This window comes from Cydia fagiglandana, chromosome 3 (genome assembly GCF_963556715.1).
Source record: "Cydia fagiglandana chromosome 3, ilCydFagi1.1, whole genome shotgun sequence".
NCBI classification, from domain to species: domain Eukaryota; kingdom Metazoa; phylum Arthropoda; class Insecta; order Lepidoptera; family Tortricidae; genus Cydia; species Cydia fagiglandana.
In genome coordinates, this window is record NC_085934.1 from 17,891,235 (window position 1) to 17,916,247 (window position 25,013).

The 25,013-nt window shown below is 38.8% G+C and overlaps 3 protein-coding genes across 3 annotated transcripts; 2 read left to right on the forward strand and 1 right to left on the reverse strand.

The window, feature by feature from the left end:
• Positions 1-6,153: 6,153 nt before the first annotated feature.
• Positions 6,154-19,057, forward strand: LOC134680248 (sulfite oxidase, mitochondrial). The gene is made up of 11 exons (XM_063539340.1): positions 6,154-6,296; positions 6,647-6,798; positions 7,735-7,882; positions 8,410-8,588; positions 9,573-9,726; positions 10,600-10,789; positions 13,346-13,477; positions 14,616-14,808; positions 16,103-16,303; positions 16,569-16,732; positions 17,944-19,057. Exons 1-11 carry the CDS (start codon positions 6,271-6,273, stop codon positions 18,067-18,069), a joined length of 1,665 nt encoding a protein of 554 aa, XP_063395410.1. The 5' UTR covers positions 6,154-6,270; the 3' UTR covers positions 18,070-19,057.
• Positions 19,058-20,239: 1,182 nt separating this feature from the next.
• LOC134680249 (gamma-butyrobetaine dioxygenase) lies at positions 20,240-21,705 on the forward strand. The gene has a single exon (XM_063539341.1). It carries the CDS (start codon positions 20,457-20,459, stop codon positions 21,690-21,692), a length of 1,236 nt encoding a protein of 411 aa, XP_063395411.1. The 5' UTR covers positions 20,240-20,456; the 3' UTR covers positions 21,693-21,705.
• A 234-nt stretch (positions 21,706-21,939) lies between these two features.
• Positions 21,940-22,702, reverse strand: LOC134680250 (mitotic spindle assembly checkpoint protein MAD2B). Its single transcript, XM_063539342.1, has one exon. It carries the CDS (start codon positions 22,522-22,524, stop codon positions 21,940-21,942), a length of 585 nt encoding a protein of 194 aa, XP_063395412.1. The 5' UTR covers positions 22,525-22,702.
• Between the last annotated feature and the right edge of the window lie 2,311 nt (positions 22,703-25,013).

Consider the following 25,013-nt stretch of genomic DNA (forward strand, 5'->3'; position numbering starts at 1 on the left):
AGTATGAAAATCAGCGAGATTGCCTCTTACTTTTTAATTTTATACTTTTTCGTTCTAAAAGCCGCAACAGACTACCGGACCGCACCGCGACCTTGGTGCGCCGCACCACGTAATAACATAATAAAAGTATTTTAAATATTAAATAACAATTTGATTAATAATATAAGTAATTTTTTTCTTGTATTTTATTTTATTTTCATGAATATAGTGCTAAATATCTTTAAAAATCAATTTAATATCGTACAAACGTTTAACTGTGGCTGTATAAGATTCTGCCTTTGCCCATTTACGCAAGTGTAAGGTTTAAAAAAATATTTTTGGTATATTCCTTTTGGTTCCCGCCTTATGAAATCGAGTAAATAGAATTCAACGAAATAAATCAAGAATAATTTGTTTTTAACAGTTCACTTATATCATTTTTTATAAAAAAAAGGATCAACGTTGGATTAATAAAATTAAACAATTACCAATTGTTCCAGGCGAGGAAATAAAGACACTATTTTTCCATTTTGTTTCCACCCAGTTGTTCGTGGGACGGCACACAGGCGAAAAATCAATAAAAGTCGGACAAAACCTAAACATTCAGGATTATTATAGAAATCGTATTAATGCAGGTTTGCCAACTAATAAAAACAAAATTACAATTATATTATGACATTTTATTAAATTTTGATCATAATATCTTCTTCTAAAAGCGAAGCTTCTTGGGAAGCGACTTTTTACCACCAAAGTTTCTTAGTCCTGTTATATAAGGATCGGAAGACACTAAAAGTCTCTTGAAAGTGTCTTCCATAGCCATTTGCCTAAAAAAAAATGTCGCTTAGTCACATTTTTGATTAAACTAGTCATCGATTAAAATGAAAATTTTGTTAAAATGTCGCGTAAGGTCGCATAAAATAATGGTTGTATGTTAAAACCCAAGTTCTGTAGTTTCTAAAATTGATAATATCAAAACCGGATCTATCAGGAAGTTGTACTTTTCTCCTTGGTGAAGTTGAACAATGTGCAAAAAATACAAGACATTACACTTATTTTTTTTTATAATAAACAAGCAAGCATAGCTATCAAAAGTAACTATTAGTAATTAGGTTATTACCTCCTGGAAGGGTATCCATCATTAAATCACAACTTTCTGAAAGCAAACGATAAATAAGTAAGCACATAAGTAACACTTCGCAGAGCACTAAAATATTCGCCTTTGAACAAGTCGAACTTTGGAATGAGAACGTGTCGCGTAGATGACTCTAACATGAAAATGATTATGCGAGTAGCGTGCACTGTTTATTGGACTACCCGCTAAGATTGGTTTTTGCCTGTTGGGGCTACTTAGAAGTTTTTTGGTTTTGTCCGACTTTTATTGATTTTTCGCCTGTGTGGACGGGGACGCAGAGGAGTACACCACTTTTCTGCACTAGAGCATAAACGTATCACTTTCTGCGCACCTTTTAGAACAACAACGACCCACTTTCAGAGCATGAGATATGAAAACAAACAAATGAATGATAAGAAAACACAGACAGTGCTGTGAGCAGGAGGTGGGGCGAGGCGAGGGGCGAGGTATAGGTAGGCTATGATAGGCTCTCGGGCGCCGCGCCGGCGACACTGACGGACCAGCGCGGCATATGTATAAATTTCGCGCCTTTTTAAATTGGTTTTACTATTACAATGCAAGCTACACACAGAAATTTCTTAGTTTCCATAATATGGCGGCGTATATTATTTTATAGTAATAGACTTATTTTTACAGACTCTAATTCAATATTAGATCTTATAGGACATAAAACGCATATTAATTCTAAAGCATATATCTTATTCTTCAAATTTTTTAGCTTGCCTATTAACTTAAGAATTTAGATATGTTGTTGTGGATTTATTAAACTTTAATTCAATATCGACAAAATAATAAGCTAATTGTAGTTTGACAAAGAAGCACGTTAAAAAATTTTCTAATAATTTTACATCATATAGCGTCATACATATTATAAACGATGGAACTTAAACATTGCACTTTAATTCAATATTAAAAAATCATTACTAAAAATATATAAATACCTAATTTATATCTAACGCTCGTTCTAACTTTTAGTCATATATTACAAATATGCTTAAAAATATGTCCCATGTCAGATAAGTGTCACTTTTTTATCTTTAGAATTATCAAAACTTTTAGTGCAAAAATCCGGTCCCACTATTGGTCTACTTGTCTTGTTTAGTTTCCTCGCATTCGATATGAAAAGTAGAGTGTTTAACTCGGGTGAAAGGCACCATTTCTGTCTCGGACTATTGGCGCTCTCACTGCGTTCGAGCGCCAAACTACCTCGACAGAATTAGGTGCCTTTCAACCCTTGGTTAACAATCTACTATTACAGAGTAAGTACACTTACAAATCAATTTTCTCAAAGTTGCGTGAAAATATCGTCATTAAGTAAGTATCCACTAAAATCTCAAGAAAAAATATTTGATATCACTCAAATGATTTCAGTATGTAGGTATCAAGCCATGATCAACCCCGGGATTACCCGGGAATCCCAGGATCGCCACTAATGGACTGAGTGTAGCTGTTTACACGGGAATTCCATACAACACCAACACAATTGTTGACCAAGTGTTGTCAATACAAAGGAACAGAAATAATAGGTACCGCGTGTGGCCTGTAACACGAGCAAATAATTAAAACATAGATGTTACTCCTCAAACGGTGACACTTTTGTTCAACAACTTTTAAAAATTTTGAAGTATTTAGACTCCCTATTTTTCATACAAAATAAATATTATCTTCAATGGACGCCATCGCCACGCCATATCATTATGATTGACGTTGATTGTCATTTGTCACGCATTTAAACATAACAAAACTCGCATTCTTAGAATAAACTTTAAAGTGTATTAAAAATCAAACCACAAGTTATTTATAAAAGTCAACAACAAATGTAGGTCAGTATGAGGAGTACAGCATACAGTTTAATTTTTTGCTCATATTACAGGCCACACCCGGTATATGGTACCCATGATTGGCATTCGTTATAATACGCGAAACCGCATGTGTACATAGGACTACACTCGCGAATGATCAGTAATCGAATTTACATACAGGCATGTACAAATGCTGTTTAGTACTTAAATGTTTCTCTTATTATACGACTTACACGGCAATAAAAATCACCGTAGGTAGTCACAGTACTGACTACAAGCAAGAACTAATGTGTAAGGTCTTTAAAAACTCATTAGGTAAAAAGAAAATTCAACCCACAGATGTTACGCGAAACTATAACTCAACAAGGGGCAATTGAATTCTAAAACACCCAAGATGAAAAAAAACCGGGCAAGTGCGAGTCAGACTCGCGCACGAAGGGTTCCGTACCATAATGCAAAAAAAGGCAAAAAAAACGGTCACCCATCCAAGTACTGACCCCGCCCGACGTTGCTTAACTTCGGTCAAAAATCACGTTTGTTGTATGGGAGCCCCACTTAAATCTTTATTTTATTCTGTTTTTAGTATTTGTTGTCATAGCGGCAACAGAAATACATCATCTGTGAAAATTTCAACAACTATCACGGTTCGTGAGATACAGCCTGGTGACAGACGGACGGACAGCAGAGTCTTAGTAATAGGGTCCCATTTTACCCTTTGGGTACGGAACCCTAAAAAGACTACTTAACTATGTACCTACATACTACAAATCGATGTAAATTTTTCTTATTTAAATATTTTCCTTTTAACTTGAAAGATAACGTTAATCTGTTAGAAGTTTTTTTGTAAAGAGAAAACGAACTAAAGCGAAAATTTTTGAGCCTTGATATTTTCTGTGAGAAACTTAATAGATTTAAAACACTATCTATGCAGTGTAATAATTAATAACCCAAGATTGGCGCTTTGCATTCCCTAATGCCTATTCTAATAATCAGTGATCGTACATTTTCCAGCCTTTTTGGTGCAGGAGAGTGATGTTAACGGAATTGGTATAGATAATTGCAACTGAAATGGTAAATTAAGGTTAATATTAACGTAATTAACGCTAATTAATCATTAGGGTTGAAATTATTTATACCAATTCCGTTAAACACCACTCCGCTGCACCAAAAACCGGGCAAGTGCGAGTCGGACTCGCGCACGAAGGGTTCCGTACCATAATGCAAAAAAAAACAAAAAAAAAGCAAAAAAAAAAAACGGTCATCCATCCAAGTACTGACCACTCCCGACGTTGCTTAACTTTGGTCAAAAATCACGTTTGTTGTGTGGGAGCCCCATTTAAATCTTTATTTTATTCTGTTTTTAGTATTTGTTGTTATAGCGGCAACAGAAATACATCATCTGTGAAAATTTCAACTGTCTAGCTATCACGGTTCGTGAGATACAGCCTGGTGATAGAGGGACGGACGGACGGACGGACGGACGGACGGACGGACGGACGGACGGACGGACGGACGGACAGCGAAGTCTTAGTAATAGGGTCCCGTTTTACCCTTTGGGTACGGAACCCTAAAAATGCTGGAAAATGTACGATCACTGCTAATAATCATACTTGTCATGCGTTACGTAGCATAACAAGTAGGGTCGTAAGCATATGTATAAATTTCAGGGTTCAGATTTCATAGTGCATTGCATACGTTGCGTAGGTACATGGGCTAAGCGTGTCTCTAGCTTAATACTAATTAGATAAGGCCCCAGTACACAATGGGCCATCGCCGGCCACTCCAAGGGACGCATTTATGCGTTAGAGGGAGCAAGTAATATTGCTATCTCATTCTACCGCAAGGCTGCGTCCCTTGGAGTGGCCGGCGATGGCCCATTGTGTACTGGGGCCTATAGAGACGTAGAAAATAGGTAAATGGAAATCTACCTACCCACCTGCACGACGGCCAATTGTATCTTAATAAGACTAAAAAATACAGAGGTCATTATGCTGGTGTTAACGCTCCGCACTGCTCCGAGCAAAGTACAGTAGAACCCGCTTAAGACGATTCTGAGGGGACCTAGCAAAATAAATGTCTTAAACGGGAAATCGTATTAACCGTGAAATAAAAACTAATATTATTTCATGTGAAGGTGATAATGAGCGAATGATATCTAAGTGTAGGTAGGTATAAGTTCACACGTGGCTAAATAATCTAGGAACACTAACGATAGGCTCAACTATAAAGTCGTGACTCCACGAGTAGTTACTAGGTAGTAGTTACTCAACTAACTGCAAATAAAAATCTGGGAGCGATAGCTTGCACTCCGTGGTCCATAACTGTCAAACAGATGGCATAGCATTCTCACGCCGATAAGGACCCGACAAAAGATATTAAAGACAAAACAAAAACCTTAGGTAGACAATAAACACATTAAAAAATATTGGTTAACGGCGTATTGCATAACAATACGACCGTACGATGGTTATGGAAATAACACAAACGTGCAGATGGTTCGTAACGGGAATTTTAGATGGCGTATTAAGCGGGACACGAGTCGTATTAACCGTGATAAAATATATGAAAACAAGCCTAAAATTGCAGGGACCGGCGTAAAATGGCGTATTATGCGGGAAATCGTTTTAAACGTGATCGTATTAAACGGGTTCTACTGTAGGTACATTTTTGAAAGCTTGATATTAAGTTTTTCAGTTTTAACTGACATCTTTAAATTATGATGGCGGTTGACAAAGGTGCCAATCAAGTGCCAATCCTCATATTAAAAGCCGTAACACACTGCCGCACCGAGACCGAGACCTTGGTGCGCCGCAACTATAACTAAGAGCGAGAACGAGATACCTCTTTCGTAGTGTGTTATGGCTATTACTGTACGTGTAGTCTTGTATATTAAAGGATCACATTATTTATCACAAACTGAGATCCGGAATCAGAAATCTAGACTTCCGTGATAAATATTGTGCTCCGTCAATATTCTACACTAAACGATCAATAGATATCACGATATCAGGGCCTAATTTTATAAAGCTACAAGTTACAATTTACAAGCGGAAGTCTCTTTCTAACACATAGGGTCAGAAAGAGACTTCCGCTTGTAAATTGTAACTTGTAGCTTTATAAAATAGGCCACAGTAAATCACAGTATTTATTGTACGTCTAGCCTTCGCGGCGTTTAAACTTTTTAATTACGCCTTTGTGCTGTCACTGTCAGTGTCAAAATCACTATCAAATCAAGGTCAGGAGGAGAAAATTACTCGAAAATAAATACAGATGTTTGTGACGAATTCCTCGATAATACAGTTATACTCATTAAGATAAGGCCTGCTACAACTCAATGATGTAATACATGCTGTCAGCATGGCTCTGAAAACAGTTGTTTTTCGGTAAGTTATTCGTAGTTACGCGGAATAAATTAAGTTTCATACGTAACTCAAATTAACGGTGAAATAAAATTATGCTTAGTATTTTACCTGTTACTAATGTTTATTTGCCTATAGATATTTCTAGGTGGTCAGAGAAAACAGTCACATCACATAAGTAATAGTTTTCCCAATTCCATTTTCTTATTGACTGCTATTATATTACACTTAACTGTATGGTATGCAAAATTTCATGTGGTAATCTCGAAGGGGGCCAAAATTAGCTTCCAAGATTTAACCCACACTTACTAACAAACATACAATATTAACAGGGCAAGTTAAATAAAAACTTGTAAAAATTGTGTTTGTTTTAGATTCATACGACAAAAGGCACAACTAGTGAATTATGCTCCAATAATATTGCAGTGTGGAAAATACCACAATAATGGCGAAGATAGGCGAGGGTTCAGAAAAAAACTTGCTATTGTGTTATTTGGATCTGTACTTATTGGAAAAACTCTGGGTGGTAAGTTTTTATAACCCGTTTTATACAATAATTAATTATTATTGAAATTTCTAATGTTGCTTGCGCCATTGAGGAAAACAAATTATGTATAAAAATGCATCTTGTAAGAAATGTTAATTATAAATGAAAATGTTTCGGTTAAAACAACAATAACAAGTTTTTACTCAGTTACAAACTGAATTGATAAATATTTATCTGTGAAATCTAATTACCTTCAAACTTAATTTTTCTACTATGATGTGAGAAACTGAAAACATTTTCAATTACAAAATAAAACCACGCAAATATATTTAATAAATGTGCCAATTCAAAAGAGGGTACTTATTGTCAGTTCTCAATAATGTGCTATTTCCATATAGCTTCAATTTGAAATCAACCTTATTGACAACTGACAATGTCCCTTTTGGTTGGAAAACGTCACAAATAATGTTTAAAAAACTTTTATCTAATCTGTTTTATTATTGCCACACAACTTTGCTCAACATTACTATAACAGTATAACAGATAAATATTATGTATTTACAATTGTACCAATATCAAATCTGATTACATTTGTGATTAAATTGCAACTGATAGGGGTCATCTACGTCAGCTTCATGCCAAATATATATACATATAATAACTCATCCTTAAGAAGCTTAAACTGATGAAAATTTTCCCAATTTTTTGATCATGATTCTGTTTATCTGTACTAAAGATTTATAATTAGTAAAATGAACATGTTTTCTTAACATTTTTATATTATATTATTGTATGTAAGTAACTGCTAACATAATTATATTACAATGAATTATGGTCTTGAAAACAATGATTCCGTTTTTGATAGTTCTAACAATCTATTTCTACACTATAGCATTTTTAATAAAAAATATAAATATAAAATATGTTTTGTGATTTCAAATAATAAATATTTACTAAATCCACATTATGTTTCAGATGATGTCATTAAATCACAAAATAACATCAGCGAGAAGCGCACAAAAAAAGATACCGTTGAGGATAAAGATGTAGTCATCGAGGCTGGGGCTAAGCAACCAGGCTTACCCGTGTACAGTGCAGAAGAAGTTAGCAAGCATGACTCCACGTTAGTACATTATATTATTTAGCGCCCGAAATAATATAATACGGCAGAATACCGCCGTATTCCATCTGTCCAATATCTTGGTCCAATGTCATTGTCTCTCACTCTCTCATTAAGCAAAATGTGAGACAAAATACACATTAAACAAAGAAATTAGACAAGTGGAATACCACCCTTAAATGGCTTATAAAATTTTAGTAAATAAGCTCCATGCGCAACATTGTTAAGGTGCAGTAGGTTCAGGCAGCAGAATTTTTGAAAAATCATTGTTTTTTTTTAGGTCACAATACCTAATTACTGTTACCAAAAATAACTTGCACATTAACAATTTTTGCACTAAAGGTCAAAATATACTTCTAATAATGCACAATTTTATTTTTGATCAAACTCATCAATTAAAGTAGGTAGTTTAATTTTGTTAAAACTCACAAAAAATGAAGTAAGTAAGTAAACACTAATGTGTTTATTTGTTTAAACCTTTTACACAGCATTTACACTCACGTAAATAAGATATCATAATATTTTTTCAGTGACAGCTTTTGGGTGACATACAAACACGGCGTATATGACGTCACATCGTTCCTCCCCTCCCACCCGGGGGGAGAGCAGATACTCAACGCAGCCGGCCTTAGTATAGAACCCTTCTGGAACGTCTATGGGATGCATAAAACTAAGGAGATATATACACTGCTCGAGTCCTATAGGATAGGTAAGGAATTATCAGCATTTGTTGAATGTCGAAATGTGTGTGTGTTCGCGAGAATTTGTCTGTATATATATATATATATATATATATATATATACACTGCTCGAGTCCTATAGGATATAGGTAAGGAATTACCAGCATTTGTTGAATGTCGAAATGTGTGTGTTTTCGCGAGAATTTGTCTGTATATATATACACTGCTCGAGTCCTATAGGATAGGTAAGGAATTATCAGCATTTGTTGAATGTCGAAATGTGTGTGTTTTCGCCAGATTTTGTCTGTATGAAGTTTTTTGTCCGAAGCCTAACCTACGGCTGAAACATGTGTTTTGTGCCGAAACCGAAACTCTCGGACACTAGTGATTTACTACGTGAATACCATAGTCTAATAAAACATGGTCTTCTCTTCTCAGAGTGAGACAAACCTACGTCACAATAACATGGCCGCTATATATATAGCGCTGTCGCATGATGACGTAGGCTTGTGTCAGTCAGGTGACCTAGAAAAGACGGGAAGAGAGTACCAGGCGGAGTATATTATTATACCATGGTGAATACCTAACGGACAAAATACTTAGCGTAGGGTGGTCTTCCATCTGTCCAATAGGTATCTTTATCCAAAGTGTATTTTGTCTCATATTTTGCTTAATGAGAGATTGAAACAAGAAATTGAATTGAAACAATTGGAACAAGAAATTGGTGGTGAAGGTGGAATACCGCCCGTAAACGTGTATTCTTCATTGTACCGTTAAGCTTGCATGTAGCGTGACTTTATAGACAGAACTGCGTGGATTTTGGTATTCTTTCAGTAAAATATAATTACACGCATCTAGGACAGCGTCAATAAGGTCCTTTAAATATTTGCTTGTAAAGATGTTTGTGAACTCGGTGGTACGTAGATTCCAGAAAACTCACAGGCAATAGCCCGGGTTTGAAAGCCGCACGCTATACCTAATCGATCTTATACCTACAATCTAACTTTCCCCAGGTAATCTTCGAGATGAAGACGTAGTGGACCACTCGGACGACGAGATGTGGGTAAAGGAGCCCGTTCGAGACCGCAGGCTTATCATCAAGACAGCCAAGCCGTTCAACGCCGAGATACCCATGAAGCTGCAAGTGGAACACTTCGACACACCCAAGTATGATCTGCTTCTCGTACCTACAACCACAGAATAAATAATAGTACTAGGTAATACTGAAGGTTCACTCTCTTCACGCAAGAGCATAGTCTAATAAAACATGGTCTTCTCTTCCCAGAGTGACACAAGCCTACGTCACAATAACATGGCCGCTATATATAGCGCTATCGCATATTATCATATAGCGCTGTCGCATGATGACGTCTTGTGTCAGTCACGTGACCACGAAAAGACGGGAAGAGAGTACCAGGCGGAGTATATTATTATACCATGCGCAAGAGCGAGCAGACGTCCGTTCGATAGCGGCGCGCGGCGACAACTACAGCTAGACACCAAAATTGGTGTGGGCCGCATGTAGGTAGGTACTTGTTGCGACGCGACGAAATCGCCTCATTCAAATTATTTTATTGAATACCTATATATATTGATTTGTAGTTTTAGGTAGTCACACTACTATAATATTATATTTATATGTGACGTTCCACGGGTAAAGGTAACTTATGATGGCTGGCGCTTACGCCGCATAGCGCCGCAATAATATTGGCGCGGCGTTAATAATAGCGTAAGCGTCAACCGCCATAAGGCACCTTTACCCGTGGGACGTCACATATGGTTATGGTTAGGACGTTAACCGCGTAAACTGAAGACGTACGAGCCTCGGCTACCGGAAGATACTTTATTTCATCATAATATAAAAATAAAATATAGGTCTGTCTAATCTAAAAAATATTCACGGTTATTTTACCCGAAAATGTTAAGTTTGAAACTACTAAATGTATATTATTTTTTTCATTACATTATGTACATTAATTCTTCTGTCAAACCACAACGTGGTTTGTTGGCAGACGACTATAAATTTCGTTTTGTCGCCAGCGAGCTATTCTACGTCCGTCAACACATGCCCGTGCCCGAAGTCGAGGCCGAGACGCACAGACTCTGCATCAACATCGCGGGCCGCGACGACGCAGTCACATTCACACTACAGGACCTGGCCAAGTTCCGGCAGGCGAGCGTGCGGGCCGCGCTTATGTGCGCGGGGAATAGGCGGAGCGAGATGAATAAGGTTTCTTTCTCTTTCAACTTGAGTTTTTGAGTATAATTTAGTTTGGGGGAGGGTTGATTCATGAGACGATTCAGCCACGTTTACACTACAAGACCTGGCCAAGTTCCGGCAGGCGAGCGTGCGGGCCGCGCTTATGTGCGCGGGGAATAAGGTGTATTTCTCTTTCAACTTGACTTTTTCGTGTATAATTTATAGCTGGTCAAATAAGTTTGTCAGTAGAAAAAGGCGCGAAATTCATATTTTCTATAATAGGGGCTGTCCATGCATAAATTACGTCATCGGTTTTTGACGATACCCCCCCCCCCCCCCAAATCATCAAAAAATCATGCTTCGAATGACCCGGGTTCCTCCTACGTCATGCTACCATCACCCGATGTCCAGACGCGGCCCCCTAATTTGATATGACGTAATTTATGAATAGCCCCATACGTTCGCCCTCCGCGCCTACGTTTTTTAAATTTGCCGCTCTTTTCTACTGACGGAAACGGCTTGACAGAGTATATTTTCGGGCGCGCTCGGCTCCCGCCTATTCTAGTAGGTGATTGAAAGTATCAAAGTGAACATGAAGTGAACAAACAGGCGTTTAAATTAAAGGAAAAATTAAAAAAAGTTCACCGCTTTGGGCAAGATTCGAACAGCCGATAGCTGACAAACAGAAGCGAAGCACTTAGCGACATCTACCGTAAGAATACTAAGTCCTAACGGTACCGGAGTCTCAAGTCTTAACCTCTTAACCTTTTCGACGCCGTGTCAAACAAAAGCTGTCACTCGAACGCCACGTCACCGAAGTAGCACGTAAGTCTATGTTGCTCTGTGGTCTGTGATTAATTAATCCACGTTTGGCGTTGGACCTGCGGTGCGGATATATCGGTCATTGGCGTCCAAAAGTTTAAACTTGCCCAAAAGTTATTTTTTTTACTTTAATTTAAATAATTATAAGCTGATCAGTTAAGAGTTTAGTTTTAGTAGAGAGTTGCAACTTGGGACATGTGTCGCTTAACTTCAAACTCGGGTAAATCCATTGGACCCTCCCAGCAAATATCTACCCTATTACGTTTTCTTAATACCAAAATCGCATAATCAGACAGATGGATTTACCCGAGTTTGAAGTTAAGCGACTCACATAATCATATTACTCATGTTGTCTTGTGTGGGTGTGGGATAAATGCTGTAAATTGAAATATTTGCTTTTACGCATGTTTTGTTCCAGGTCTATCACAAAAATGGCTTTATGTAAGCAGTTGCATTTGTGTATTACACTAATCACTAATTAGTGCTAAAATTTTCTATCTTGAAACTACTACTAGAAAATGTGTCTGCGAGTAATATAGTTTTTTGTACATACGAGTATATTGTTAGTTTTTAGCTGTATAAAATTATTTTTTATTTCTTCTTTTCTATAACTATTCTTATTTCTTATTATGCACTTATCAGTTTACTTCTAGAGTTAGACCAAGATAACTCTGCAGCGGTATTGTTAACGTAGACTGTGCAAGTGTTATTATTATTTTAAACGTCAAACTTTTATGAAACTGACGTAATATAAATAACACTTGCACATTCTAAGTTATCAAAATCGTTGCAGAGTCATCTTGATCTAACTCTATCTCTTAATACACATAATATTCTGTGAAAACAGAATATAAATCACAAACCACTAACGCCTATATTTGTCATAGTCATATCTTATTTGCTTTTTATCAAAATGATCATCAACCCCACAGCGGCATAGGCATACGCTTTTTCAAACAAATGTGCCGAGATAACTGCCATGTGTTGTGTGCTTATAGTTTATCAAGAATCACTTGTCACTGTGGCATAAAGTAAGAACGATAAGCACGAAGAATTTCATACATTGACCCGCCTGTTATTATCTCTATCGCACGCGCTTAATTGTATTGCTGTCCCGCCCATTATGCCGGCGGTCAATACCACTGTGCGACCGGGATAGCATTATGCGCGTGTGACAGAGTTAGGAACAGACAGAGAAATCCTTCGTCCTTAGCTTATAGTGTCCTTAGGCACAGAGAATCATACTTTATTTTCTTTCACTATTATTATCACCCAGAAAAAAGAATGAGTTTGGTTTTTTTATTCTATTGCTACTGACAAAATTGGTTTGCCTGATTAAAGTTTACGCTGTAATATGTTTTTGATATGGTTTTTTCCAAGCGCACGCAACTAATTCAAAAACAATTCGCATGATAGCCAAAATGAATGCTAGCTTTTGCTCCCACTTACGACCACCCTTTGACCGCCCCAGCTGACAAACGTTAAAGCATTCAAATGAACCTTAACTAATTCAAATAAAGTTTACTATTGCGTGTAGTGTAAAATAGTCGTGGCGGTCAAAAGGTGAAGAAAATAATTCCGTACACTTCGGGAAGAAGAATGATAACTTGTGTGAAAAAATTGAAGAAGTTGGAACCTTATGTAATTTTATTTTAAGTTCAAATTTCTTCAAAAGAATATCTCGAGTTGTAAACTTCTTCCCGCCGTGTACGGATATAGTACCTATTAACCATGGCTAATTTCGCTGTGCTCTGCGTAAAGCAGGTGAAACCAGTGAAAGGTCTGAGTTGGCAGGGCGGCGCCATCAGCAACGCGGTCTGGAGTGGCGTGTATTTGCGTGACGTGCTGAAACACTGCGGAGTGGATATGGAGAACACACAAGGGAAACACATCATAGTAAGTAGTGTTGGTTAAGACTACTTTGAGTTCTGTGCTCCCAGACTCGAATCAGTTTTTGAGACTCTTACAGCCCGTTCACACAGGGTCTCCGTTTTACTGTTCCGTTTTATCGTATACGTTTATTTTCATTGATGGCGTATGGAGTTGTATGAGCGACTTCACAAATGACACAGTATTCAGTATACAGTCAAAAATGTCGGTCCGTTAAATTACGACATTCCGTTTTGTCATCGAATACTGGATGAACGGAATACGTATCCGTCATGTATCCGTACGTTTTTACTGGATATAAAACTGTGTGTGGGGTGAGGGGCGGGGGGAGCGGTGGAGCTAGACAAACAAGTAGTAGTCCTTTTCCAGTAGTTTAAGAAGATGATCAAAAGAAGACATCGATATACGAAAGTAATTAAAAAAAATTGAGTCGTCTCCCCGCACTGACTCATGAGTAAACTGTAAGCACCTGCTCTAGCTCTTTGCACCAAGAGTGGATAACGCCGATTATACCGTCTCCGCCGGCGATAGTACCAATACAACACGACAACGTCCATCCTGGTAGACTAGCGGTGGTATACGGTATACTGCGAATTTACGTGTGCCGTAATTACGGAGACTATATGTGTGAACGAGCTCTCAGTTAATGCCGGATACGTTGAACGCTATACGGTGCCTATGTGTGAACAAAGCATATTTTTTTGTTGTATCCGTTAAAACGGGTACCGTAAATACGGAGACTGTGTGAACGGGCTGGTCTAAACTCGAGTTCTTTTCAACTTGATAGAGACCCTTGATTTAAAAAAAATCAAAACGCATTGTCTTTATGTAAAATTTGTGACTTAGGTATGTACACAAATCATACAATAACGCCTAATTTCTTTACTGTTATTTAGGAAAATCCTATAATATTGTTGACGGAGTCTTTATTCGGAGACTCGAGTCCTTTTGAGTTGCTCTTACTCGGGACTTAAAAGACTACGGTGTTTTTAAAGACATATCACTCACGTTTCACATAAAAAAATTGTGTAATGTACGGAACCCTTGGAACGCGAGTCCGACTCGCACTTGGCCGGTTTTTTTTTAGTTGATTTAGTCCATTTCAAAACCAATCTCTTCAATATCGAAACTAACTCACCCACAGTTCACAGGTTCGGACATAGACGCGACCGGCCACAACTTCAGTACATCCATCCCTCTCCACATGGCCGTTGACCCCAGCTCGCGTATATTACTGGCTACGCACATGAACGGCGCCGTGCTGCCGCCGGACCACGGGTACCCGCTGCGCGTGGTCGTGCCCGGCGCGCCCGCGGTGCGCAGCGTCAAGTGGCTTGGTTAGTACATTCATAGACAAAGGCCACAACTTCAGCACATCCATCCCTCTCCACATGGCCGTTGACCCCAGCTCGCGTATATTACTGGCTACACACATGAACGGCGCCGTGCTGCCGCCGGACCACGGGTACCCCCTGCGCGTGGTCGTGCCCGGCGCGCCCGCGGTGCGCAGCGTCAAGTGGCTTGGTTAGTACATTCATAGACAAAGGCCACAACTTCAGTACATCCATCCCTCTCCACATGGCCGTTGACCCCAGCTCGCGTATATTACTGGCTACGCACATGAACGGCGCCGTGCTGCCGCCGGACCACGGGTACCCGCTGCGCGTGGTCGTGCCCGGCGCGCCCGCGGTGCGCAGCGTCAAGTGGCTTGGTTAGTACATTCATAGACAAAGGCCACAACTTCAGCACATCCATCCCTCTCCACATGGCCGTTGACCCCAGCTCGCGTATATTACTGGCTACACACATGAACGGCGCCGTGCTGCCGCCGGACCACGGGTACCCGCTGCGTGTGGTCGTGCCCGGCGCGCCCGCGGTGCGCAGCGTCAAGTGGCTTGGTTAGTACAGTCATAGACAAAGGCCACAACTTCAGCACATCCATCCCTCTCCACATGGCCGTTAACCCCAGCTCGCGGATATTACTGGCTACGCACATGAACGGCGCCGTGCTGCCGCCGGACCACGGGTACCCGCTGCGCGTGGTCTTGCCCGGCGCGCCCGCGGTGCGCAGCGTCAAGGGGCTTGGTTAGTACAATACATCCTAAACATTACCCTCGTAAGGCCCACCATACAAAGTGTCCCAGTTTTTATTTTGAACCTTGTTATAAAGTACATTAGAGTGACTTTCGTTTGTTTTAGAAAACAATGACACAAAAGAAATGCTACTTAATTCGTCTTCAAAAGGTTCGAATTAGATTGAAATGTTCGATTAGAGTGTACATTGTCATACACATTGGGTCTTACGAGGTCACTGATTACTGTCGCCCAAAAACCGGGTTCTGGCGCCGACTGCGGGCAGCGGCGCAGCGGCATGAGCAGGAAGGCGTTTATAAACAATGAAATATCCCTGTTCGTTGTCCTTCTATTAAGTGCAACGCGACGTATAATAAGTAGTTTAATGCTACTGCACTAATATCGATCAATAGGTATGCCATAAGACTCGTTACCGTTAGCCCAGGCCCGCAAAATACCTTCACTCAATTCACGCGTAAGTATAAGTGGCATTAGTGACTAGTGTTGCAACCAATTTTTTTTTAAACTTTACCAAGTAACTTTTTTTTTTAATTTCAGAATCCATAACGATAGGCGAGGACGAGAGCTCATCCCACTGGCATAAGCAAGACTACCGCTCCTTCAACCCGTCCAAGACTTGGGAGACCGCGGACTTTGCCACCGCACCGCCCGTGTATAGTCTACCGGTGACGTCGGCTATATGCGACCCGGCGGACGGAGAAACGGTTAAGATGAAGGATGGCTGCATAGAAATCAGAGGTATCTTTCTCAATGAAAAGGTTTGGGTCGTGGTCACAAGTGTACCTATGGGACAAGTAAGACTACCGCGCCTTTAAACCGTCCCAGACTTGGGAGACCGCGGACTTACATTCGAATCGAATTTAAGCAACACTCTTTGGGCGATTGTTATTTTCAACATCATCATACTTTATTGCGACCATGGTTATATAGATGTTACACAATATTATAAACAGTTTCGCATGGGCCTTGCACTTTTAGGCAACCTCATTTATTTCTTTTGCAGGGTACGCGTACTCCGGCGGCGGCGCAAAGATCCTCCGCGTGGACTTAAGCACGGACCGAGGACAATCATGGGTGGAGGCCGAATGTACGACAAGCGACGACGCGCCGCCGTACCACTACTCCTGGGCGCTCTGGACGGCGCGACTTCCAGCTAAGAGGGGAGAGGTAAGCTCGAACCGAGGCCAGATGGATGGAGGCCGTATGGGATCACTACACATTGGCGCTGTGGACGGTGCTTTCCGTCCGAAGGGATAGGTAAGCACGGGCCGGCACATAGTTGCAGGCCGAATGTGTGACGAGTGACGCACCGCTTTACCACGAAAGCCAATCTCAGTGCACAAAGAACTCGAAGACTTGGTTAGAAATTAGCCCGATAGTTCGCTCTATAGGCCCCGTGCATCAACTATAGGGTGCAACATAGGAGCCGTCAGATTTTTGGCGCGTGGCGTAAATGTGTCGTTTATGCTTCCGATGGCTATATCGGCTTGTTGGCTACCACAAGATGGCAGAACCTAATATGCACAAGAAAACGTACCGATGAGAACGGTAGATGGTAGCACTTGCTTTGGCAATGTACATGTGCACATATGTTTCCGATTCAGGCCACAAGATGGCAGACCCCCCCAACGCGCACGGTCCCTATACTACTAGCTATGTGCGAATTGGTGGTGGGGGAAATACAAGCGACGCCAACGCACGACGTGTTGAAAATGTTCATATTCGTGAGACGACAGCTTCATACTATTTCTCAGACCAACCTGGGCGGCGCCATAAAATAAAAAATAAAAATAATTTATTTCAGACAGTTGACAGTCCATATTTTAAATGAAATAAGATTAAAATTACAATTAGATTAAAGATTAAAAATTAAAATTAACAAACAACTTACACATAATTAAAATACAATTTAAATTTGAAATTACTATTAACATTCATAAATAACATTAGATTAAATTAAATTTACAATTATTAAGACTAACATGTAGGGAGGACCAGTGCTTTAGCAAGCCACTGTCCCACCTGTTACCCACTATAGCCAGGAGGCTGTGGCGGCTGTCACGCACCCTGCTTAGCATCGCGGCGCAAAGTTTGCGGAGCGTGGCGTGGAAACCGTCCACGCTCGCGTCCGCAAACATTCCGGACGCGCTACAGTGCCGCGGCAGCCGCAACAGGACCCTGAAAGCGTCATTATACTGGACTCGCAGAGCGTTTAACGATCGCTGAGTGTATCTTGTCCATAGGCTACAGGTGTACAGCGATGTACAGTACGCTTTAAATGAGGTTATCTTTACTTGGGGTGTACCATAGCCATGCATGGACAAATAAGTTCACTGCTCACATCCCACTTTAAATATTACTTTTTTTTTTGTTACTAGATGGAGCTATGGGTGAAAGCGACCGACAGCAATTTCAACACACAGCCGGAAAAGTTCGACGACATTTGGAACATCCGGGGCATCCTCAGCAACGCCTACCATAAAATTAAGATACAAGTAGACTGATTACTCCCCTGATTGATTGTGAAAAATTAACTTTATACCTCATAGATAGAGTTTATTTCTCTTAATTAGGTAACTTAAAACATACGTAACCACTACAATGCACAGGAAAAGTTTATTCATTCGTGTCATGCCACTTTGAACCTTGTGAATATAAAGGGATATCATATGACGCTCATAATAGTTGACTTTATGATAAGGTTCAAAATGGTTCACTATACTATAATATCATAGATGTAGTACATTGCCCTGTCTGCCCTACACCTATCCACCTAAAGATAATTCATAATAATTATATAATTGGTAATTTAAGCCTTGTATTAAGGAATACAGTTCCTACCAGTGGCGGCTTGTCCATAAACGCCGATTCCCACCGGCTTGCCTGTTTTTGGACGTTTGAGCAGAGTTATAAAGGAAATATGTAAGCCAAATTAGCCTCGGCTTGCCTATGGATATGTTTGACGCGCGCCACTGGGTCCTACAGTTATTTTAAACTTTATTTCAAAGTGATAGACCTCAATTTAGCGTGATATCTGACACCTTCAAACTCGTTAAAGCGTTAAATGTAAAATAAATACCATTGATAAAGATAAACAGACAGACAATACATTAAGTTTGAGAGAAGCTTATATTTGCGTCTATTGTCTGTAATCAGAATCGAGGGCAAGGCAACTGTCTATAAATATGATTGAATGTATTGCTCATGCTAAGTACATACTTAGGTACATATTTATAATGTTAACTTATTTACTTTATGATTAAACATGTTATCATAATAATACAAACAGCAACACTCCTAACTGTACATCTGTGGACCTTATTGCAAAAGGCATAAGGTCCACTGATGTACAGTTAACAGTGTGGTGTGGTACAATGCAAAATCTTAAAATTATGTTTTAACAAATTATTGTTACAACATTACGTTAAACATTTTTTTGTTCAACCATTAGGTTGTTTATGTTTAGTGGTTGTTATATTCTTACCCCCTTATTCATAAACGTTTACTAAGTTAACAAGCCGATAATAATCGTTTGTCCCTTTCCGACGTATTGGTATAATGGAAAGGGACAAACGATTATTATCGGCTTGTCAACTTTAGTAAACGTTTATGAATAAGGGGGTTATATAACACGTTTTTTTGAGCTTTATAAGTACATGTTGTACCTATATAAATATTAAGATGAATATACGTTCGTTTATTTAAACCATGGTTTTATTTCAGGTCGTTTTTTAGGGTTCCGCACCCAAAGGGTAAAAACGGGACCCTATTACTAAGACTCCGTTGTCCGTCTGTCACCAGGCTGTATTTAATAAACCGTGATAGCTAGGCAGTTGAAATTTTCATAGATGATGTATTCTGTCGCCGCTATAAAAACAAATACTAAAAACAGAATGTAATAAATATTTAAGTGAGGCTCCCATACACCAATTTTTTTTGCCGTTTTTTGCGTAATGGTACGGAACCCTACGTGCGCGAGTCCTACTCGCACTTGGCCGGTTTTTTAAATTTCGACTTACGCCAAAGATAAGAAGCATACTGAGCTTAGCCACAGAATAAATAATAGTGCTAGGTACAGAAGACTCACTCTCTAACAAAACGCGTCTGTTACGATCAGGACAGATATGGTCGCTAGGTGGCGACAGCGCCACGCGCGGCTTATGGCTATAGTTCGTTTTTTTTAGCATTAGAAAGAACTTGCAAGAAGGTAAGCGATCTTGACATGTCTTTTAATTGAAAAACGCTTTTTAAAAATCAAAAACTATTACTTATGAAAGCAGAGGAATATAAAAGATCGTATTAGATTCATAATTGTTACATATTTGCCGTAACATATTTTTAAAATGTGTTTTTCAATTAAAATACACATCAAGATTGTTTACCTTATTTCTAATGCTAAAAAAAACGAACTATAGCCACTAAAATTGGTGTGGAACGGATGTACACTGGCGTTCAAAAATGCATGGAGATGTTTCAACCGTAATATTAAGGCATTACGGTCGACATCTATCTCTGTAGCTACCTGTTGCAAAGCGACGAAATCGCGGAGTGAGCCACTCCTGGCTTAACTTATAATACCGAATCTGTACTCGGACCATGCGCGATTTTTAACCTTACAGCAATGCATCTAGAGTTCTAGTTTGATAATTACATTCCTCCACCTCTCAAACCTACCCATATCAAAATCCAATTTAGAATCCGCGTGCCTTTTATTGCGTAATAAAACGGTTTCTGGTTCTTATACTAAGCCGGTTTGAAGGAGCAAAGTTCATTAAATAGTTAATTACACAATTAGGTAGGTAATTAATTATACAGTTTAATTACCTACTATCACAATGGCTTGTGTCAACCAACTTATCTCTTATCATTTAGTATTGTACAAGAGAGCAAAATGCTCGCGTTCAGACAACTCTGCACAAATAGGCTAATATCTAACGTATTAAAAAGTAGTGTTATTCAAATTCATACACAGAACGCGCTTTTCAAACAATCTGATACGTTAAAGCTGGTTATAAGTGGCCAATCTTTACAATTTCCCTACGTGTGGTTGAGGGATAACTGCCAGTGCGAACAGTGTTTCCACCGATCAGCGAAAAGCCGGACAGTTGATTGGAGCAAATTCGACTTAAAAGTTAAGGCGAAAAATGTCCAGAAGGACGAAAATTCTGTGAAGCTTACCTGGGATGACGGCCATATATCGGAGTTTGACTTAAAGTGGCTCGAGTTCAGAAATTTTAGTGCAGAAAATAAGAGAATTTATGACAGTGCTATTTATAAACCTGCCAAAATTGCCTGGGAAGGTAATGATTTTCAGAAGATCTGTTCTAAACATGATTATGATGAGATTTTGAACTCAAACCAGGCATTATACAATTGGTTACACAGTCTATCAGTTTATGGAGTAGCTTTGATTCAAAACACACCAAATTCTTCTACAGCCATAGACAAAATTGTGGACACCATTGGATTTACAAGGAGAACACATTATGGCGTCAAATTTGTGGTGCAAAATGTTCCCAACACCAGTAATGTAGCATATCTTAACACCAATCTGCAAGTGCATATTGACTTGCCATACTATGAATATTGTCCAGGAGTGAATATGTTGCATTGTTTAGAGCAAACTCAAAGTCAAGGCGGAGAGAATATTCTCTCTGACGCTCACTATGTGGCTTCATACATTAAACAAAACCATCCAGAACAGTTTAAGCTTCTAACGGATGTTGAGATTGAATGGAGTGACATTGGCACCGAAGATGGTAATGAATTCTTCAAACTCCACAGATCGCCAGTTATTTGCTTGGATAAACATGGAGAAGTAATGAGAATTAATTTCTCTGTGCCTCAAAGAGGAAATTATTTTCCAGGGCCAATAGAACTAGTTCAACCTTGGTATGAAGCATGGGCCTTATTTCTGAATTTAAATCATAAATTCTCTGCGAAATTCAAGACAAAGGCTGGAGACATCTTGACATTTGATAACATAAGGTTGCTGCATGGGCGGAATGCATATGACGACAGCTCAAATAATGTTCGGAAATTGATTGGTGCCTATGTGGATTGGGATGAAATATACTCCCGGTGGAGATGTTTAAAAGTTAAATTGGAAAATATGGATGGTGTTTGATATGGCTGTTATAGTTTTTAGCAAATTGAAACACACTTTTACTAACATGTAGGTACATAATATATTTCATTTTAAAATGAATTAAATGTACATTTAAATATTTCAATTATATTTTTCTCACGTATGATACTATTATAATAGGATTGTTTCTGTAAGCTGTCATTTTAACAAATCAAAATCATAACATCTGAATTATAAATTTTATACAGCAGTTGTATAAAGTTTAGTTACAGTAAAGTATGAGTCCTTATTTTATTTCTACATAGGTATCAATATTATAACATCTTACATTAAATCTCCTTAATGGTATAATGTTATTTATCTCCTCTGTTGCTCCTTCAACTACAACAAACGGAAAGTCCTCCAATTCAGGATTATTTGCCAATGCAACGGCGTTAGATTCATTTGTGTGTATAAATATTGAGAAGCTACAGTCATCAGGAACTAAAAACTTTTCACTATTGCTGACCAAATTCAAGCAAAAGGCTCGGAGATTTTGCTCGGCTTGAATCAAATAGGCGTCGGAATTTTCATCTGACTGTTTCTGTTTCTCAAAATCGAAAACAAAATTGATCACAGGTTTGTAGCTTTCATCTGTAACGGAAAACTCGGCGCGTCGCAGTTGCTCGCTCTTCAAACATTCTGCAATATTTTTGAGGCTCAGGTCGAGATATTGGTTAACTTCAGGATGTATGCACCGGTAAACTACGACGCTGTACTTCTTTCTCGTTTCGAAGACACTTTTCGGGTAGACAGAGGCGTAATACAAAATGTTGTGGAAGGCAACAGCTAGAAATTCAATGGTAATATCCACAAAACAATTATCAGTCATCTTGAAAGTGGGGTTAATGATGATAAACCAGGATCAATCATTTCACCAATCACGAATTCCCGTTCCCGCTCAAAAACATAACTAATTTGATTCATCAGCACTATTATGTCGAATAGTTTATATTTAACAAATTGAACGAATTTTTATAAGTTCATAAATAATTCATAACATCAACAAAACCCCAAAACAAATAATTTGTTCATGACAATCATGACATTGACATTTGACACAATGAAGTGACGTTTCCGGTCAGAATCACGCAAAGTACAAAAAATCAAAGCCGAAAGAAAACTAAAGTTGGTCAAGCAGATCTTGTCAGTAGAAAAAGGCGGCAAATTTGAAAAATGTAGGCGCGAAGGGATATCGTCTCATGAAAATTTGAATTTCGAGCCTTTTTCTACTGACAAGATTTGCTTGACCAACTTTAGTTTTCTTTCGGCTCGTATATGTATTCACACGACAGCGGTGGCGCTTTTTATCAAGCGTTGTAGGATTTTCGACTTTAAGCTTTGGTCGTTAAATCGAATTTAGAGTGCGGACAGATTCAAGCGCTTTTTTAACGCACGTTGAAACAGCTCTCATGCTAACGGCTCGGCCAAGACATCGAACGACTTGCGACGGTGGGAGCGATAACCATAGGTTGGAGCGTGACACAGCGATTGGACCTTTCGCTCCAACCTATGGTTATCGCTCCCGCCGTCGCAAGTCGCTCGATGTTGTGGCTGAGCCGTAATGGGGGCTAAGGGTAGATGAACAATTACATGATCAAATAATGTAGGTTAAAGTCAAGTCGTTCAGTGACAGATCCAGGCGGTTTTATTGGTTAACCAATAAAATGTTAAAACTACCCGATAATGTACAAATTGTGTAGGGAATAAAGGCTGGTAATTTTATAAAAAACAATAAAGCAACTTAAAAATGAAATTTATTTACCATAATTTTTATGTATTTTACACTACAATAACAGCACTGTAACTTTCTTCTTACTGCCTTTATTTATCTGGAATAGCCTCAAGCCCCTGGAAAAGGTAAAATATTATTATTATTTATTTTATTATAAAAAAAGTTACTAATCATCTGCGAAAAATTTGTATTTCCATAATAAATTCCTCCCCCCTTTTCATCTCCTCTTCGAATGTCATTTTAAAAATTTATTACTGAATTAGGTAATAACCTTGGAATTACAGTCCACGTTATCTGAGAAGTATAGGACAAGGCATACGAAAAGTTGGATAATAACTATCCGGCATGGTGGATGGAGGACGGGGTGGTGGACATCCAGCAACCCGCTGGTGGACACTGTAAAGAAGGCCTGCCAGGGATCTACACAGGCGCCTATTATCATGAAGGCGGAAAATCATGTAGAATGGAGAGCCTTGGTGCACAAAATGACGACCTCATGCGGTTGCGAGCCTTTGAGGAATTGAGGAAGAAGAATACTATCTTATGTCCTTCCCCATCTAAATTAATTTGATGGTTGAAGCATGAAGAGGTAAAACTGGTAAAAGACAGCTTTACTTGTGCATTCATATTATTACTTATTAATTGCACTTCACTCAAGATAGAAAATACCTAATTTTCGCAAACAAGAACAATTAATAAAAGACAGGCCCAGACGGAGATGGCGAGACAACTTAGACACCTTCATTAGTAACTGGACGGAAAAAGCACAACAACGGGTGTTGTGGTGATCAAGGGGATAGGCCTTTGCTCAGCAGTGGGACACTATAATGGGTTATTAAAAAAAAATTTCATTGCAAACACTTACTATGAATATTTGCTAAATGAATACAATAGTACTTACATTTACTTTGTAGGGGTTGCCAGTTAACCTCATATCGCGCTGATATGTGTGGCGGTCCCACCTGTCCAACATGGAGCGTCTATAATGCTGAAACATAAAAATAGCAGATATAACCAAGATAAATAAAACTCTAGCTAGAACTTATTTTAAGATGAAGGTGTAAATTAACAGTTAGATATCCTTATTGACAAAGGGCAGTGACCTTATTCCTACTTAGGGGTCATCCATTAATTACGTCACACGTTTAGGGGGAGGGAGGGGGTCAAGAAAATGTGACATATTGTGACATGGGGGAGGGGGGAGACACAAACTTTGTGACGTCACTTTAACTTCATCAGTAACCGAAAATTTATTTAAATTATTTAGTTCGCTGTACATTTAAATAACAAGTTTTTAAAACGAAAATAGTTTTTAATCGTTTAATTTTCTATCCTAAGCAGTTATGGGTTATAAAATTACTAATATTTATATCGTCAAAAATATTTCGTAAAATATTAATAATACTTAGGTACTTACTTAATTCGATTTGGCGATTTCGTAGAAAAAAAGTGACGTCACACTATAGTTCGTTTTTTTTAGCATTAGAAAGAACTTCGCAGAAGTAAGCTTGTGGTTCCAAATCCGGCACTTTTAGCGGTAATAATTTGAAGTAAATTATATGTATTGACCGTGCTACATTAGATAA